The sequence below is a fragment of the Sus scrofa genome, chromosome 16 (assembly GCF_000003025.6).
Source record: "Sus scrofa isolate TJ Tabasco breed Duroc chromosome 16, Sscrofa11.1, whole genome shotgun sequence".
NCBI lineage: Eukaryota > Metazoa > Chordata > Mammalia > Artiodactyla > Suidae > Sus > Sus scrofa.
In genome coordinates, this window is record NC_010458.4 from 30,128,903 (window position 1) to 30,147,255 (window position 18,353).

An 18,353-nucleotide genomic window follows, 5' to 3' on the forward strand; every position below is an offset into this window, starting at 1 on the left:
GGTGTTGTAACTGTTTCAAATATCTGAATGACTGTCATGTTTTTTATAGGAAACCAAGAACAGGAAAGGTAATCAATACATGGGAACCAGAAAGATAAAACATTCAAATCAATATAAATAAGATGTCCACATTCTCCATAAAGAGGTTCAAATCCCCTACAATCATGAGAATCTCTGATTCTAAAACAATACTTTTTTCCTTTCTTGAGTTACGGAACTCTTGATACAATTATTTTATACCCTTAATTTAGAAGCTCATATCCTGTTGGTATATTTTGCCTGCCATGAGTAACTATTTAATGTTTATGAATATCTACATGACAACTGTCTGCCTCCCTCTGGCTCATGAACTGTGGCTATAGCACTCACACCTCAGAGCAAGCCCCTGTTGACTAATGAAGATAAACTTCAAGTGTCATGGGTTGGTAAGAGTTGTTCAGAGCACCTATTTCCCAGGTTTCTTTTGGATACTTTAATATCATCTCATGTTCTGGCCCACAGCCCTTGGTTCTGTTACTTGGACTTTAAGCCCATTTGGGGGCACCTCCTGCAGTGGGCTCTACTTTCAATTCTCTGGCTTGGTAGAACCAACAACTCCCACCTTCACCAAACCAAACGATATCCCTAATAATTTTCTTCCCAGTTTTTTTCATGTTCAGCTCAACTCTAAACAAAGGATACTGTAAGAGAAATAGTGGCACGGTGTATGTTCTTTCAAAAATAATAATAGAATTCTATCTCAGTAATTTTCAATATGATAGAGAATCAGAATCAGTGATAGACACTGAAATACAGATGACCAGGCACCAATTCCAGACATTTTGATCTGAGAGATCTAGTTAGATCTGAGTAACTGTTTTTTTGTTTTTGTTTTTGTTTTAGCTCTTCACGGCTGCACCTGTAGCATATAGAAGTTCCCAGGCTAGGGCTTGAATTGGAGCTGCAGCTGCTAGCCTACACCACAGCCATAGCAACACCAGATCCGAGCCACATCTGCGACCCACACCACAGCTCACGGCAGTGGATCCTTAACCCACTGGGCGAGGCCAGGTATCCAAACCACATTCTCGTGGATACTAGTCAGGTTCATAATCCGTTGAACCACAATGGGAACTCCCTGAGTAACTGTATTTTTAAAGAGCATCCTTAAAATCAAAAATATAGATGGGTTGAGAATCATTACTTTGCTCAAATAATACTTTCTTTTGCTTACTGAGTGCCTTCTGTGCATCCAAGCCTGTGCTAAGCATTTTTACATACAGGAAGTCATTTAATCCAAAAAACTTACGTGGTAAGTAACATTATTAAACCCATTTTTTGAGGAGGAAAGTGAAGCACAGACAAGTGAAAGTAAGTGGTGGAGGGGGATTCTACTGCAAGCAGATGAATGCCAGATGCCACTCTTTACCACAGCATGGACATATACAGAAGATAACACACATACTTTGTACTCTTTTTTCTCTAACTGCAGACATTTAATTTCATATTTAACTGTATTTTACTTAAGTGAAAATTAAACTGTAAAAAAATAATACTTACAGCTGTTCAATTTGTTCAAATTCTTTCCCATCATCTGTGTAACAAAAGAAAAATTGAACCAGTAAGATTGGTTTATTATTCTTAATGGAGCATAAATGTTCAAATCAGCTTTCCCCTGAATTCAACACCCCCAAATGCCTGTGCTGTTTTCCTGCTCTGAAATGAGAGAGACAGAGAGAGGCGTGCTCCTTTAGACGGCTGCGCCTCCAGCATGTCCACCTCCTTCCCTGCTCGCCCGACTGCAAAACTATCTGGAGTTTTGAACAAGCATAGTTTTGTGCCTGGGTTTGCCAAAACAGGATCGACTGATTTGTAATTATTTAGGTTATTAACAATTTAGTATAAAATCAGGGAAAAAAGAATGTAGGATGAATTTTCTTAGGGGATGACTGGTTTCTCAGCCTGTAATCCATCAGGCACAGGCTATGAAAACAAAAAACTGACAGAATATTTGATATTCTGGATATAACTCCAGAATATTTGATAAAACTTTTAAAAAATGAGTTAAAAAATGAGTTAAGTGAAAGAATAATTGTTTTTGAGATCTTTTATATAAACTTCTACAGAATTTCCTAACATTCCAGTACCGAAGTACGTATTACTTAATTGATGTGTTGGTACCAGTAACATCAAAGGGGAAAAAAAGGGTATGTTTTAACACTAAAAATTTTTAAGAAGTTGAAACAGGAAGATCAATATAAACTCGTAGCTCACTGTAACCATTGATATTAACATAAATACCACCACAAATAACAAAAGTTAGATTTTTCCCAAAAACTCTAGAGTCACTGTAATGTATTAAATCATAACATGAGAATGTTATCTAAAAAAAGAAATCCTACCTGATGGCTTCTTTCTCTTTTGGGTATACATTTCACAAAGTAGAATAATAGCCACTAAAAGAACAACCTCAGCAGCTATCGCAAGAAATGCTTTGAGGGGTACCAAATAACTCAGCACGACAAGTTCAATGTGTTCTTCACTCTCGCCTAGTTGGAATATTGCATGGCACCAGTAGGATCCCTGATCTTCCTCTGAAAGTTGCATTATCTTGAGCCTTGTTTCATTAGCGTTTTTTCCATTGATCACATACTTATCGTTTGTTTGAACACCAACAGGAACCTAGTATAAGGAGACATTAAAATCCATTCCTATCATATTACATAAAGATACATGTCCTGAATGATCTAGTTTTGAGTGAAAGCTATAAGATATTGCCAAAAAAAAAATGCTTACTAGAAAAGACATATTAAAATTTGTGAGAAGTTGTACATAACAGAGCTCAAGTCTTATCAGAGTTTAATCTCTGAGGTAGCCAACAAAAGAAAAGTATGCTCTGCTTTAAGTACTTAGCACTGAGTGTTTGAAACTACAGTGGCAAGTCACTGTGCATAAATATTCTCTGGCAATTAGAAATAAAGAAAAATTCCAGCTATTAAGGTTTCACATTCTAATCCCTGAATAGTTGTTCAAAATACTTCCTCCTCCACAAGTGCAGGCATACATTCATTAAATCAACTATTTATTAATGAAGCTATTAAATCTGATAATCCTGTAAAGGAAGATCACTGGCTCCTGGTATTGGGAGTTCCTCAGACTGGAAGTGAGAATGACATCTTCAGGCCTTTTCAAGCCGATGTAAAGGAATGGTAGACATCCCCATGAGCCTGTTTGATGTGGTCTGCAAACCTTCTGTCTCTTCATAGCTGAATTTCTCTCTCAGACAAGTTGGTTTCTGAGATTCCTTGGGTTTTCCTTAGTCTTTTAACATCTGTACTAAGTTATTTTGGCACTAATTTATTTAATCCATTTAAATAATTTTATTTTATTCTCAGGCCATTTGATGTCTTTGTTGCTCTATCACTCAACTGCACTGATCAATAATGCTAATCTGCATTCAAATATTCTTAGAGGTTATCTGATGAAGTTTCTGTGAGTATAGCAAATGGAGACTACATTCTAAAAGTTTAACATAATTAGATTAAATCTATTTTTTGCCTAGTATCACATATGTATAAATTAGGCTATGCATTTCAAAAAATATGGCTGTTTTTATAAGTTTACATGCTTTTAAAATATATCTACATACACAGAATGATTAATTATCCTAATCATCAATAAGAAGATAGTACAAATATTAATGCTTTAAGTTTATTCCTAAGTGACTTAGAGCTATTTCTTTGAAAACTCAAACCAGTGTTATCACTGAATCCCTTTTAAAGTCCTTCCTCTGTTGTCAAAAAACCTATGATAGCATCAATATTGTCTAATAAGGAATTTAATATTTCACTGTAAGATCTACAGTGTCTCATACTGTTCCTTCTAGAATTGCCTTTATAGGACTTTAATTTCATTGTTCACTGGCCCCGGAGCAATAGAAGGGTGTCCCCTAAAGGGCAATATCCTAATTTTCCCTGCTATTAGAGACTATTTGGAAGGCAGAAAGAGAGCCAGAAGTGATTTCTTAATACTCATATTGTTCTTAATAGCAGCTCTTTGAAAAGCCATTAATTCTTTAATAGGAATTTAAAGTATTTGGTTTTCCCTAAGGTCTCTGGAAGCCCAAAAGAGGTCAATGACACTTACTAAAGAACCCAGAACCTAAGTTTACATTACCAAATTTTCATTCTTTTCTCCAATGCTAACATTGTATTGCATTCTATCATAAATGTTTCCAGAGGCAGAAACAGGAAGAGAAAACTCCTTTTTTTTTCTAATTACTTTCATGGAATGGTAAGAAAAAGAAATCATTTTAGTTGGGGTTATGTCTAAACTTGTCAACCAAAAATGAAATGTAACTACCTTGTATAGAATTTAAATAAATTGCTAAATCTAAAAACAAAGTAATAGCTAATGAAACATTAAGAGTATTTTCAGATATGTAATGTAACATGCTAAAAACATCAAATGACAACTCCCATTCACTGTTCATGACCATATACTAAAGAACAAGATAGTAGAAATATAAATAGTCCTAAGAACTCTGAGTATATTATAATTTTATTATTTAGCAAAAGTTTTATTTTGTTTTATTCAAGTCAAAAAATATGGTATTACCTGTACACTCCCATTACTGCTGTACCAGGTCCAATTTAAAGGCAAACAGTCTTTACATTTACACATTAAGACAACTGAATCCCCCACATATGTGATCAATGGTTTGTTTTTTCCATTAAGTTGAGGAACTAAGGAAAATGTAGAGAAATGTAAGTTACTGAGTTTGAATAGAAGGGATGTATTCAATTTGGAGACATTTTCTCCTTTCATTTTCCCACTAATAAGATTTTCTTTCTGTAATATTTCTACAAATGAACTAATTTACAGTAATTAGGATGTATAGTTGTAGTAGGGTATATAGTGCAATATAATTATCAGTAATGTAGAAACAGAAGAAAGGTCTTCTATTAATAAGCCTAGTAACAAAAGTTTTATAATAAACTATTACATGCTTCAGATCAGAAACTTCATGCTTTCAAGCCTGTTCCTTCCACCTACTAAGTTACTTTTGCACATTTGTTTTCATAGTTTACCCTTTGATGGCACTTGAGTAAGGAGACAAAATATTCAGGAGTTAAAATCATTAGTTGACATGGATTTATGAAGAGCTGGAAAATCTGGGAAGTTGAGAAAGGGACAAAGGAAATGTAAGAGAAAGATTACAGAGTAGGAAAGAAAGTGAGATTAAAAAAACACCTTCATGTGGTTTTGTAAAAACAAAAAACAATCATTGTGATAAATTTTTTATTCATTGTGATATTCTTACTGATAAATGCCATCAGTAAAAAAATAAAAATAACCACTAAATTTAGGAAAAAAAAATGTTTTAAGGCTATGAGTAACCTGGGAAAGAAAATTAAAACATAAGAACATAAGCAAAGTAATAAAAAGCCAACCAGTAGTCTCCATGGTGGAATCAGTTCTTTCTGATCGACCTCACAGGATGTATTATACAATGTACATTCACATTGGAGATGGAGACTTATCAACAAAGATGACTTTTGCTGATTTTTTTTTCTTTTACTAACTTTAGCAGGTTTCATACTTTGTTTTTCTTTTTTGTTTGGTTAGCCAACAGAAAAAGAATGTGTGAAATTATGTCTAAATTTTTAATACGTGTTGAAAAATTTTATAGATATTGTTTGATAGTCGCTTGGTATCCTATTTTTGAATTTTATTTTGGGGAGGATCAGGATGGAAAATAGAAAGATCAATTTTAATTGCAAATTTAGGTTTCTAGATTAAATACATTTTCTAAATGTTCTTGACTTTCTACAACCCAAAGCTAAATAGGCATTTCCTGGATGTGTGAATTGTAAAGATGAGGAAGGGGGAAATAATTGGTAATAACTAGAGAATTTCTCACTTCTATAACCACTTGTATGGGGGGGATAGGGTTGGATTTCTTTAGAGGTTCAATCTTTAGGAGATTGCAATAATGACTATGAGAAGTCTTCAGTTTTCCTTGTTGTTTAAAATGGACCTAAATACAATTGCACATATCACCCTCTCCTTCATCAGTAATATCTGACCAGCAGTGCTGAATGAGGCACTGCTAATTACAAAGAGATGCAAATGAGGATGGCATATCACCAGTGAAAGTGTAAATGTTCAAGTATTCATAAGAAAGATGACAGAGCAATCTGTAAGTCAATGGCTCTTATACTTTTCATAATCAAAGAAATGTGTTTTGATAAAATTGAATGATCTACAACTTTACATTAACCAAAGATGTGAACTACTAATCAGAATTTATAACCATGCTACTTAATAGTTTATGAGCACTAGTGAAGTACTACTAGGGTTTCCTAAGGGATGGGAGAAGTGACCGCATGTGACTGGTGTGATTGAAGCTGTCCCAGCCAGAAAAAATTGGTGAGTTGACCTTATCAGAAGATATTCCGAGGACTCCTTTTGAGGGGCTACTAGTGTCCCATACTCCCTGTTAGTCACCTTTAGGCTGAGGAACCATAAGGGAAATGTGATTAATTCATGTCCATTTCAAAGGTCAGATCATGAGTGATTGAAGTAGTCCGCACAATGTGACAATGATGTGACAAAGATTTGGGGCCAGGAAATATCTGAATTAGCCTAATAGCTTCAATGTTCCTAGTGTTGAGGACATAGGTAGGTCATATCCTCCCTTACAATTTTACTGTAAAGAATTAAGTACAAGAACATAATACCTAAATTATTTTGCTGTAAACACCACAAAATTTAAACTTCTGTTGTGATCATGTAGGTACTCCTTTTCTTAAGTGAGCTTTTTTACAACTTGTAATGCCCATAGCCTTTCTACGTCAACCCGCTTAATAGCATGGGTTATTGTCATGTGTAAAAATGGCCAGCTCTCGATGTGGAATAGAGAAGAAATGAGACTTAGAATAAAAGAACTGGAAATTCATTTGAATTCAACACCCCCCAGTGAGGAAAATGGTCCAAACTGAGTCTTTACAGAACACCCAGCCCATCAGAGAACGGTAATTAAAAGAGATTAAAATGGTGAAAAATAAAAGATGAATTCATAGGATACAAGGCCCAGAAGAATGAGGAAGCAGTAGCTTTGAGGTGCTGGTGATGGCACCAACCCATCCTTTAATAACATTTATAAAAAACTTTTCAGGAAGCTGTAAAACAAATTTTGCTGCTTGAAACCCTCATTCAAGTCCTTGGCTAAAGCAGGCGAGTAAGATTTTGTTTGTATAAGGATTACAATTTAAGCATAAATTAGAACAATTTAAATCAGGGGACCTAATTACTGCTCCCTACCATAACAAGAAGTGAAAGTGGTTAAAAGTTAGAAAGAAATTATTGTTTCCAGTGTGGTAAATGGAGCAGAAAGGATACACAGAATAATAACTTTATGTGTTATTATAAACCTAAGAATAAAAAGGAAATGGTCCATTCACCACTTACTAGATTTAATAAGAAAAGGCAGAATAAAACAACTAATACTATGCCACATCATGAGCCAAATTCTTAAATAATACACATTTTTAAATAATACATTTTTATATACTACATTTTTTAAAAGAAAAGAGGGTCTTTTGCATAAGTGTTCTGCCCTATTAGATCAAGCTACTTTTGTTAGTCTGTGGCTACCCCTTCAGGGCCATTCGTAGACCAGACATCAGTCTCATGGAGGAAAATAACCAATATAAGAAAACTGGAAGCAGCTCTAGGATCCAAGAGAAAAGGCTGACCACATGTACTGATATTAACATAACTATATTTTAAGTTTCTAAGAAAGGAGACAATACATTTAAATGTCACAATGTTAAAGGCCTACATTAGGTTGAACCATGGAACGTCATATTTTGTTTCATTCTTCCTTATGATAGAGCCTCTTTCCTTACTAGACAGTGAAGGCAAAGGCAGCAGAATGCTGGTCAGTGGTCTGGCCTGAAGTCCCTGGTGACCTCGGTATTAAATTCCCTCCTCTCATGAACCCCCCAGTTTTCCAGTCCTAGAGGGGAAGATTGTACTGGATGGGTCAGTTCCAGAGCACTGATTGGGCCCTGTTTTCTTGGGCTGGGAATGTGGAGTTACGAATAACTCGCCCTCATGCTCAGCATCTTTTCTGTGGCTCAGGAGGATATATACTCCTACTTAGAGTGGTAAGTACCAAATTGAGCTTAAACTGTAAAAGAATAAGTGACTCTGCTCTGGTTTAAGGCCAGTAAGACCTAACTGAGGAAAATGAAGCCACTCAAGGATTTCAGCAAGGTTTGTGGCCACAGCTGGCCAATAAATAACAGATGTTTCTTTTCTTCAGTGTCTCTTTATTGTGTATATGTCCATATTTGAAATTTCATTGTGAAGAGGAATGATTGGACCAGGTGAGAATGGAGTTATCCTTAGGGCTCCTGACAAAACACTATCAATTCAATACCAGTTTCTAATTATACTTCTTTCCAATATCCTCAACATCTGGTGGTGTTTTATTACTAAATGAAGTATGAGAATAGAGAAGGACTTGAGGGATAAAGTCCCACTTGGAAAGATCAACCCTACTTTAGGAGAGGCCGCAAATAAAAACCTGCAGATTAAGTAGAGATTTGAGCTTGGCTAAAGTAGGGCTTATTTTCTGAAGCCACAAGTTTCCTTCCAAACCTCAGATGGAGCCAAGCCACCCATCTTGAGTTCCATGTGGAAAGGTATAATATGTACATATTTGGCACTGCTTTTTAATAGTGTGGATCTGATGCAATTACTTCTAGAGCTATGCTGAGCTCACCTTAAAACAAACACTGCTTTGAAGGCAGACTGTGAAACTGGTCCCACTGAACACTAGGTAAGGGCACAGTTTCTGCTTTCCCAGCTTGTTGATCTCCCAGATACCTATCCTGTTTCTCAATTTCAGCATGTTTCTTCCTAGAAATTAATCAGATCATGTTTCAGCAGGAAAATGTGTTAAAATATGATCAAAATATTGAAATTCACCCACAGGCTAAGAATCAAAAGTGGAAGAAAAGTAACCTTTAAGGGGGGGAAACCTGGCAGAAAATACACTCCTCTGCTGTAAGTCTCTAAGCGGCAGAGGCTTGGGACGTGTAACTGGTAGCTGAAGGACACTTTTCAAAAAAATCTTGGGTATTTTATGAGGTTTAGAGTGAGGAACACATGGGTACACTATTAAACCATCCCAATTAAGTGTTAAGGTTGGGGTACAGACTACAAATAACTGATAGTGACTGAGACATACCACAGGGAAGCAAAACCCAAAATCCACTTTCTTTTCATCTCTTCTGTTTTCTTGACTATCCCCTAAATTAATGGCCAAGTGACATTAACCACTGCTCTATTATGCTTTATATAGCTGATAACAGCAGTAAGGATCTAAATTACAAAATGCACTGTGCTCAGGGAACATTAATTTGTTCAAACTACTCCACAGGTAATGGTTGTTTCCGGGCTTCTGCCTATGTTTAGAAATATTGGTGAATAGGAGGACAGTGATAGAGCATTGTAATATGTCCTATTGACCTTTTGGAACTCTGGGGTTGAAAGAATCCAGGTTTGAAGATGGTGAAATTGCTGATTCATACTAGTGTCTAGCAAGATGAGGTCTAGGATCCACTCAGTGAAAAGTAGAAGCCCTGTGAAGCTGTAAGGTTAGAGATTTATATTTGCAGATTTGTGGACTAGAAAATATCAGCCTATGTCATTTTTGGCTCAGAGGTTTTAGGTGTCATGAAATTAGGAAAAAGATTCTTCCATATAGGTCAAAGACAGCTAACTAGGCTTGACCACTGGAGTTTGAGGTTGAAGTTCCAACTGATTCTATTACTCTACTCTGCCAAACTTTGACTCCTGGGATGCTTCCCAAAGAGCAGAGAGGGTGGAGCCAACGCAGGTTTCATAGAACACGGTACTATCAAATCTCATCATGTCTTCCAAGAAGTTTTATGTCATATTACTTTTCCTCTACCAAGTAAATTTCTGCATCTTTTTACTACGAGATCTTTAACATTGATGATTATTATAGAAATTTTCAGCATCTACGTCAGAATATTTGACCCACTACTGAAAAACTTTGTACATCATCACTCATCTTTCTTGGTGAAAGATAGTCTCTACCGTATTAGTAGTTGCAAGCTTCCAGTGTGACTCCTGCTGTCTTTCCTACACTGTCATCCAGAGCCAAAGTCAGCAGATTTTTTGCACCTTACTAATCAGTGATGTTGAAGCCCTTTTACAATCTTGTAGTAATAAATCAACCTGTTTCCCTAAGGCAGAAGGAAGGACTTTGCTGATAAATGGCTCCAAGGACTCAGTCTCATGCACTTTAGTTGAATCTGTAGTCAACAATAGGACTTTTTTTTTTTGGTGGGGGGTGGGGGGAGCTCAATTTTAAATAGAGGATAAAATAGGATTTTCATCCACACTCAATTAGTAAGATAATCCTTCTTAGCAAAAGCTATAAGCAATCCATGTGTAAAAAGAGTAAAATAGGATATTTATAAAAACATATACCATTCAGAAAGCCTTATAATATGTAATTAAATAATAACTATAATATGAATTGTTTCTCAGATGCCTTTAAATTATATTTAAATGAAATGATTCTTCCAAGCAATACTCAAAGAGAATTATTGTTTTACCAAATAAAATCTAGAAGGGTTCAACTTATTAATTGTATGGAAAATCTTTAAAACAGTGTAACAATGTAAAAGTGACATTGTTAAGGGGGCATCTAAAACTAATAAACTGAACCAAACTGCTTTGAGAAAACTATGAAAAGCAAATAGGTAAATATTCAGTGGCTCTTTAAATTCCTCAAGCATTTGATTTCAAACCTAGATCTTGTATAAGTACTTCTGACGCCAGCCAGCATCAACCTAGTTACTCAAAATAGGTACGAATCAAGAGGCCTTCTTTAAGGCTTCTTGGCATTAAATGTATTGGTATATTGAAAACTAAAATGCTTCCACTAATCTTCACATTAGAGGACAGAATGATCACTTCCAAATAATAATTTAAGTAATTAGTTATAAGACTACTAACAAAAAAATGTAATATATTCAATATTTATAATTTGAACAGGCATGACTAGTACATACTTCTAGAAAACAGTGCTATTTAGAAGAAGGGAAAAAGCAGTTTTAAAGTTGAATCTCCTGGAAGCATTTTGAGCCTCAAGATTTGATAAGTATTTCTTCAAGACCTTCTTTACACATTTAAAAGAGCCTCAATAAAATGTTTACTAGGATTATGTGTTTGTGTGTGGGCATGTGTGTCCTCATGTGTTTAGCATAAGTTAGCTCATTAGGGTGGCATGGGGAGAAAAAAAGACTGGAGAAAGAAAGAAAAAGAAAAAGGGAAGTGATGAAACGAAATAAAGGGGCATTCCCATTGTGGCTCAGTGGTTAATGAATCCGACTGGGAACCATGAGGTTGCAGTTTCAATCCACGGCCTTGCTCGGTGAGTTAGGGATCCAGCGTTGCCATGAGCTGTGGTGGGGTCACAGACTTGGCTCAGATCTGGCGTTGCTGTGGCTGTGGTGTAGGCCGGCAGCTACTGCTCTGATTAGACTCCTAGCCCGGGGACCTCCATATGCCACTGGTGCGGCCCTAGAAAAGACAAAAAAAGACAAAAAAAGACAAAAAAAAAAAAAAAAAAAAAAGAAAAGAAAGAAAGAAGGGAATGAAATGTATATGATATATCTGTCCCTCACTAGATTAAATTTGGCAAATAGAGGAAAGAAGGTTAAAAGAGAATGTACATGATCAAAATAATCAAAAGATGATAGTTTCTGCCTTTGCAGAGACCAAAGCGCATAAATAGAAGGAGTTATTATATTTATCCTGTAGGAACATTTACAAAGCCACATGAAGGAAATGAATCTGAGTGGAGAGGGAATATGGGGAGGGAATAAGGAGGGAACCATCTTAAATCATGGCAGTGATAAAGCAGGCCATTCTGCTGTTGATGGGACCTTGGGGACAGTATCCATATTTTGTTAGAGCAGCTAAACAGAGTTCACAATTTTTAGGGAAAGTAGAAAATAATTTCTCATGTACCCTGGGAAATTAATGTGGAGCAAAGCCCAAAATAGTTAATATGGCAACAGACTGCATTTCCCAATACCAGCAGGACAGTGACATTCACTAATCCATCACAGAATGTGGGATTTCTGTGAAGACAATTGCCCTACTTGAACAACTAGTCTTTATTATGAAACTGAGACCTTTAAAGTTTTGGTTTGAGGATGATATAGGTAAAATACTTTGAGTTGTTTTTTTTTCCCACAGGAGAGAGCTGTGGATTAGATTCTCAGGTTCATCCTTACTTGACGAAATCAAAAGCAGGCAACCTTTGTGCATCTCCCTATTATTTCTAAATTTCATGGGTATCTAAAATCCCAAGTCCTGAAGCCACTGATACAGAACACTAAAGTATATTCTCACAGTCTAGGAATATAATAAGCCAGACACCAAGAGGAATATTATAGAAGCTCTGACTTTAGAGAGCTGAACAAATAAATAAATTCAATAGACAGATGCAAGAGTCTCAGAAATAACCTGGCAGCCTGCAAACTCAAACCTGTACTTTTAATCTGGAGGAGGCAGCACTGAGAAGAAATTGGGAATCTCCATTTTCAAGGTCACCACTTCTGATTCAATGGGAAGTATATGATGATTTTCTTTCGGCTGTATTATGCTTAGTATTATAATTACAATTTTAAAATTTGAGGATTTAGAATTGTAAGAATATAATGCTGAAGTCATTATTCTATAAATTATTAGTACTGACCTTTGAAATTAAATGTGCCCCTTTGTTCCTTTTTCTCTTCAAAGAAACAAGAGTAACTTCCCATTTGCTTGCTGTTAACGATGGTGAACCTAAAGATAATTTAAGTTATTACTATAGGTTTAGTTCTCAAAGCACTTCTTAATGAAAGAAAAGACTTAACCATTAATCAAAATTTAAAAATAGAAACAATTATGTAAATATGCAAATTAGAATATTAGCATAACATTCAAACGACAGCAAAGGAAAGAATGCTCAGTTAGCAAAAATATTTAGAGTTTAACTAATTTTATATAGCTATACAGGTTAAAAGTTTGTATACTCACATGTATTGGGTATACAGGAGCCTTCCTGTTACATTGATGAGATAATTATTCTTAAGTAGTTCATCATCTTTTTTCCAAGTCACATTTACTGAATTCAGATCCCTAGATGTTGTGAATTGGCATGTGAGTTCTATATTAGAAGGTCTTTCTAAAGTGATATTTTTTTCTACTGGCTTATTGGAATGTTCTGTTAGCCAAGAAAGAAAACAAACAAAAAACATGTAAAAGTTAATATTTAGGGGAAATCCAATATATAATTTAAATCATCAATAATAGTGTTCTATCAACAGTTTCCTAATGTAACATTCCTTTGAAGAATTATTCTTATGTCAACATAGATTTGGGTCCTTTTATTATTCTTTCTTAGGCACAGCTGAAGAAAAGTTTTGTTACAATAATGGGATCACAAAAGCCTAAGGCTGTGATCTTAATCTGCTTAAAATCTCTAGCTGACAAAGATTTAGGGGATAGAGTAATGTTTAAAGAAATACCTCTGACAGTGTAGAAACAGTAGCATTGTAAAAACAAACAAAAACTAGTGGGAAGAGTAAGGAATGACTGTTTTAACTCTTCAGTAATCATATTATTGGTAGTCACTTCAAGAATATAGAATATTTTGTGTATAATGGGGTCTGATTTACTAATTCTATCATTCCCAGCCTTATTAATACTTAAGAACTTGTACAGATGGGATAAAGATACAGTTATGAAACAGAAGAATTCAAATAAACATCCTACAATTCAGAATTTTCACTGAATTTAAAATATCAGTATAAGGCCAAAGGTAATGTATTAAGATAGATATATATATACATCCCACTTAGGGAGAATACATAGAGCTAACTTTTTTTTTTTTTTGAACAGTGGTAAATAAAGGAAAAATAATCAAGCACACTGCTTTTCCTACACTAAGTATATCACTGGTAATCAAATAATAGAGGAGCATAAATTTTTCATGTTATACTACACCACATAAAAGAAACAACAAAATCCAGATTGTGAGAAAAGTATACAAGATAAATGAACTGGATTTTTCAGCAGTAAATTAGAAAAGGGAGAGAGATAAACCTAAAAAATGATAATAAGACACTAAAAAAAAAAACCATTTTTTTAAAAAAAGTAAAAACTGGAATATTTAGGGATGTACACCTAGGTAATAAAAGAATTTTTTTGTCTCTTTTTTCTTTTTTTTTTCCACCCTCATCTTTATTTTCTAGTCATGAGCTGTAGCTGCCAGCCACAGCCACATCCACAGCAACTCGGGATCTGAGCCACGTCTGCAGCCTACACCATAGCTCATGGCAAAGCCTGATCTTTAACCCACTGAGCAAGTCTTGGGATCAAACCCGTGTCCTCATGAATACTAGTCAGGTTCGTTAACCACTGAGCCATGACAGGAACTCCAATTTTATTTTATTTTATTTTATTATTTTTTTTGTCTTTTTGCCATTTCTTGGGCCACTCCAGCGGCATATGGAGGTTCCCAGGCTAGGGGTCGAAACGTAGCTATAGCCTCCAGCCTACGCCAGAGCCACAGCAACGCGGGATCCGAGCTGCAGCTGCGACCTACACCACAGCTCACGGCAACGCCGGATCCTTAACCCACTGAGCAAGGACAGGGATCGAACCCGCAACCTCGTGGTTCCTAGTTGTATTCGTTAACCACTGCGCCACGACGGGAACTCCCGGGAACTCCAATTTTAAAAAGCGAGGATATGTCACTACAAAAATCAGAATAGTGATGGTTACTTTTAATGGGAAGAAAAGGATTGTGTTTAGGAGATGGCAGTGCATTACATGCTTAATAATATAGTATTATTAAATATCATGCTTAATAATATAGTATCATTAAAAGGTGAGTACAGGGAATTCACTTGTGGTGCAATGGCTTGGGCATCTGGTATTGTCACTGAGGCAAGGGCTGGATCATGGACACAGCCAAAAAAAAAAAAAAGGAAGAAGAAGATGTAAAGTGTATAGAATGGAGAACCAACATATAGAAAGTAAAAAATATAACTTAAAATAGCATAACATCACTTTTAATTACATTTTAAAAAATTTACAAAAATGATTCCTTAAGCAATGATCAGGTGCAAAGTTTGCAAACAGTGAAGTTCAGATAGTGTGAAGTGCTTTGTGAGCACTTGCTTGAAATAACTCCTCCTGTAATTCCAAAATTGCTGAATTGAATTTTATGCCCAAAAAACAAAACAAAACAAAAACCGTAGGTGTAGAAAGACCTAAACAAGATTCATTTATAAAGAGGAAAAACTGAGTCAGTAAAACTGAAGGAATTTATATGGTTCAGCATATGTACGTGCGGAAATTATATGAGGTACTAGGAACAGGAGAAAATGATTCAAAGTCTACTGTATTTGGTCCTGAGCTTTCTGTTTTCTGTAGTTTTTTTCTCACTTCACCTTTAGCTGTTAGGATACCTTTAAAATTTGGTCCTGTCTGTCAAAGAAACTTTGTTAGCAAATTTCTTAAAAGAGTTTTCTACACAGTTTCAGTTCTCACCCACACTCTCATTTAAATATAGCATTCTCATTTATATATAGCATATATTTAAACATAGAAAGTGCTTTCTCCTAGGTTAAAAAAGACCTGTTTAACCTGATGATCTCTTTGCAAAGCTCCTGTTTTACTTAATGTCTCCGAAATATCAGCTGTTGATGGAGACTACTGACTCCTTGAAATTCCCTTTACTCCGCTCCTATTTCATGATCCTAACATTTTAATAGCCACACCAGTTCTTCCAACTACCCTATGAATGTCTATCTCCCTTGGGGCTTTGCTCCCTTGGGGCTTTACTCACTCCCTGTTGGATTCGAATATTATTTCTAATATCCTTTATTTGTAAAACCTTTTATTTTTTTGGCTCCATTCAAAACTTCTTGACCCCCCACATCTCCAGTTGTCTGTTGAGCATCTAAACCTAGATATCCCAAAGGTTCTTCAAACTCAGAATATCCTAGGGAGATGCATTAGCCTTCTCCTACCCTGATCCCTAAGAATTCACATCTTTAGAATCCAGTTGATTCTTATCTCTTAAATGTCAATCAGGTTTGCCCAGTTGTCTCCACCCTATAGCACTTCAGTGGGATTGAGGACACACTACCCCCAAAATGCCATACCCTGGTATTACTGAATATTTTCAACTGAAGTACTTTGTAAAAACAGAAGCAGGAAGCTCCCTCTGACATTCCCCCTGCCCTTCTCCTCTGAAACAGGTCATAAAACCCTCGTGGGAGAGGTACCCTCCCTATAACTGGGGGAAAGGAGCATCCTTAGCTCCTAAAGACAAAGGGACACATAGAAGAATTCTATAAATAGGGTTTGTTAAATTTCCTCCAGTTTATTACACTTACCACATACTCTCTGATCTATCATATTCCCCCACAACTATCCACTCTTCATCAAGCCTAGCATAAAAATACTCAAATTTAACTGTTTCCTTGGGTCTTCATTTCCTTATGAAGGATGCTGTGGCATGTAAAACATACCAATTTGTATGCTTTTCTCCTGTTGATTTATCTTTGTTAATTTAACTTTTAGATCTAAGTCAGGGACTCGAAGAGGGTCAAAGAAAACTTTTTCCTCCCCTACACCTTCATTATCTTTCACTAGGACCAGACAAATGACCTCCCAACTTCTCTTCTCTACAAGTTTCTTTTCCTCTCCATGTTTTCTGTAACAACATATAAGTTGTCCTTCTAAAGTAAAAGTCAGGAGTTCCTGAGATGGCTCAGTGGAAACGAATCTGACTAGCATCCATGAGGATGAGGGTTTGAACCCTGACCTCGCTCAGCAGGCTAAGGATCTGGTGTTGCTATGAGCTGTGGTGTAGGTCACAGACGTGGCTTGGATCCTGAGTTGCTGTGGCTGTGGTGCAGACTAGCGGCTACAGCTCTGATTCAATCCCTAGCCTGGGAACTTCCATATGCCACGGGTACAGCCCTAAAAAGACAATCAATCAATCAATCAATAAAAAGTAAAACTCAGATCATTTATCTGCTCTTATTAGATACCTTTCATTTGCAAAAAAAAAAAATAATAATGACAATACTTAAAAAAAATTGTGGTAGTGACGCTTAACAGGAGACCTACACTCTTATGTGTAGGCACAATGTTATGCAGTAGATCTCTAGAACTTATTCATCTTGCGTAAGTGAAACTTAGTACATTTGACTAATATGTCCCCATTTCCCACTCTCTTCAGCTCCAGGCAACTACCACTCTATTCTCTGCTTCTGTGAATTTGACTATTCTGGATACCTCTTATATCACAATAGCCAAGATGCTGTTGTTTAAGATGTGGAAACAACCTTATCAACTATCAGTGAATGAACAGACAGAAACAATGTGGTATATACAAACAATCGAACATCACTCAGCCTTAAAAAAGAAAGAAATTCCTTTGGCATTATGTGACAACATGGATGAACTCCCATGCCCAGTGAAATAAGGCATACTTTATAAAATATATAAAATCTCCAAGTCCTCCCTCTGTGATTCCACACATATAGAGAGGTCTGCATTCTGCAGTCTGTGCTCATAGAACTTACAGCCTTTGTTGGTACTGCATGGAGAAGACTGAACTGGATTGGTGTACCCCCATGCTTGGCGTTTGAAAGGAAAACAACCTATAGAGAAAAGAGGGGCCTCAGGAGGTCAGATTTGTGGTTTCCAGAGGAGAGGAGTTGGGGGAAAGGAAACTGGATGATGGCCAAAAGGTACTGAATTCCAGTTATAAGATAAATAAGTACCAGAGATGTAATGTACAACATGATAAATATAATCAACACTGCTGTATGTTACATATGAAAGTTGTTCTGAGTTCTCATCACAAGGGACAGTTTTTTTCTTTTTCTTTAATTTTGTATCCATATGAGATGATGGATATTCACTAAAGTTATTGTGGTAATAATTTCATGATATGTAGGTTAAATCATTATGCTGTACACCTTAAACTTAGATAATGATGTAACTGCCAGTAATACCGCAATAAAACTAGAAGGGAAAAAAAGTATATGGACTTTTATTTAAGTCATTTGTTATCTTCAGAGAAATGACAATAGTTAGATCGTAATTGGTCCATTTAGGAGTCTTATCACTTTAAATAAAAATCTACTGTGTTCTTATATAAAAAATAAAAAAAACCGGAAAAAGTCAATTAAAATTTTGTACATAGGACAGTGTTTCCCAAATGCTATAAAAGTAGGAACTCTTATTAA

General features: G+C 35.8%; 1 protein-coding gene across 1 annotated transcript in view; it reads right to left on the minus strand.

Moving 5' to 3' along the window:
- Positions 1–18,353, minus strand: part of EMB (embigin) — a 49,424-nt gene that overhangs the window by 7,831 nt on the left and 23,240 nt on the right. The window contains exons 3-7 of the mRNA XM_021076596.1: positions 13,117–13,303; positions 12,794–12,882; positions 4,597–4,724; positions 2,382–2,661; positions 1,540–1,573 (exon numbers count right to left, since the gene is read on the minus strand). Coding sequence (XP_020932255.1) covers positions 1,540–1,573; positions 2,382–2,661; positions 4,597–4,724; positions 12,794–12,882; positions 13,117–13,303 — 718 coding nt within the window. The remainder of the gene's footprint in view (positions 1–1,539; positions 1,574–2,381; positions 2,662–4,596; positions 4,725–12,793; positions 12,883–13,116; positions 13,304–18,353) is intronic.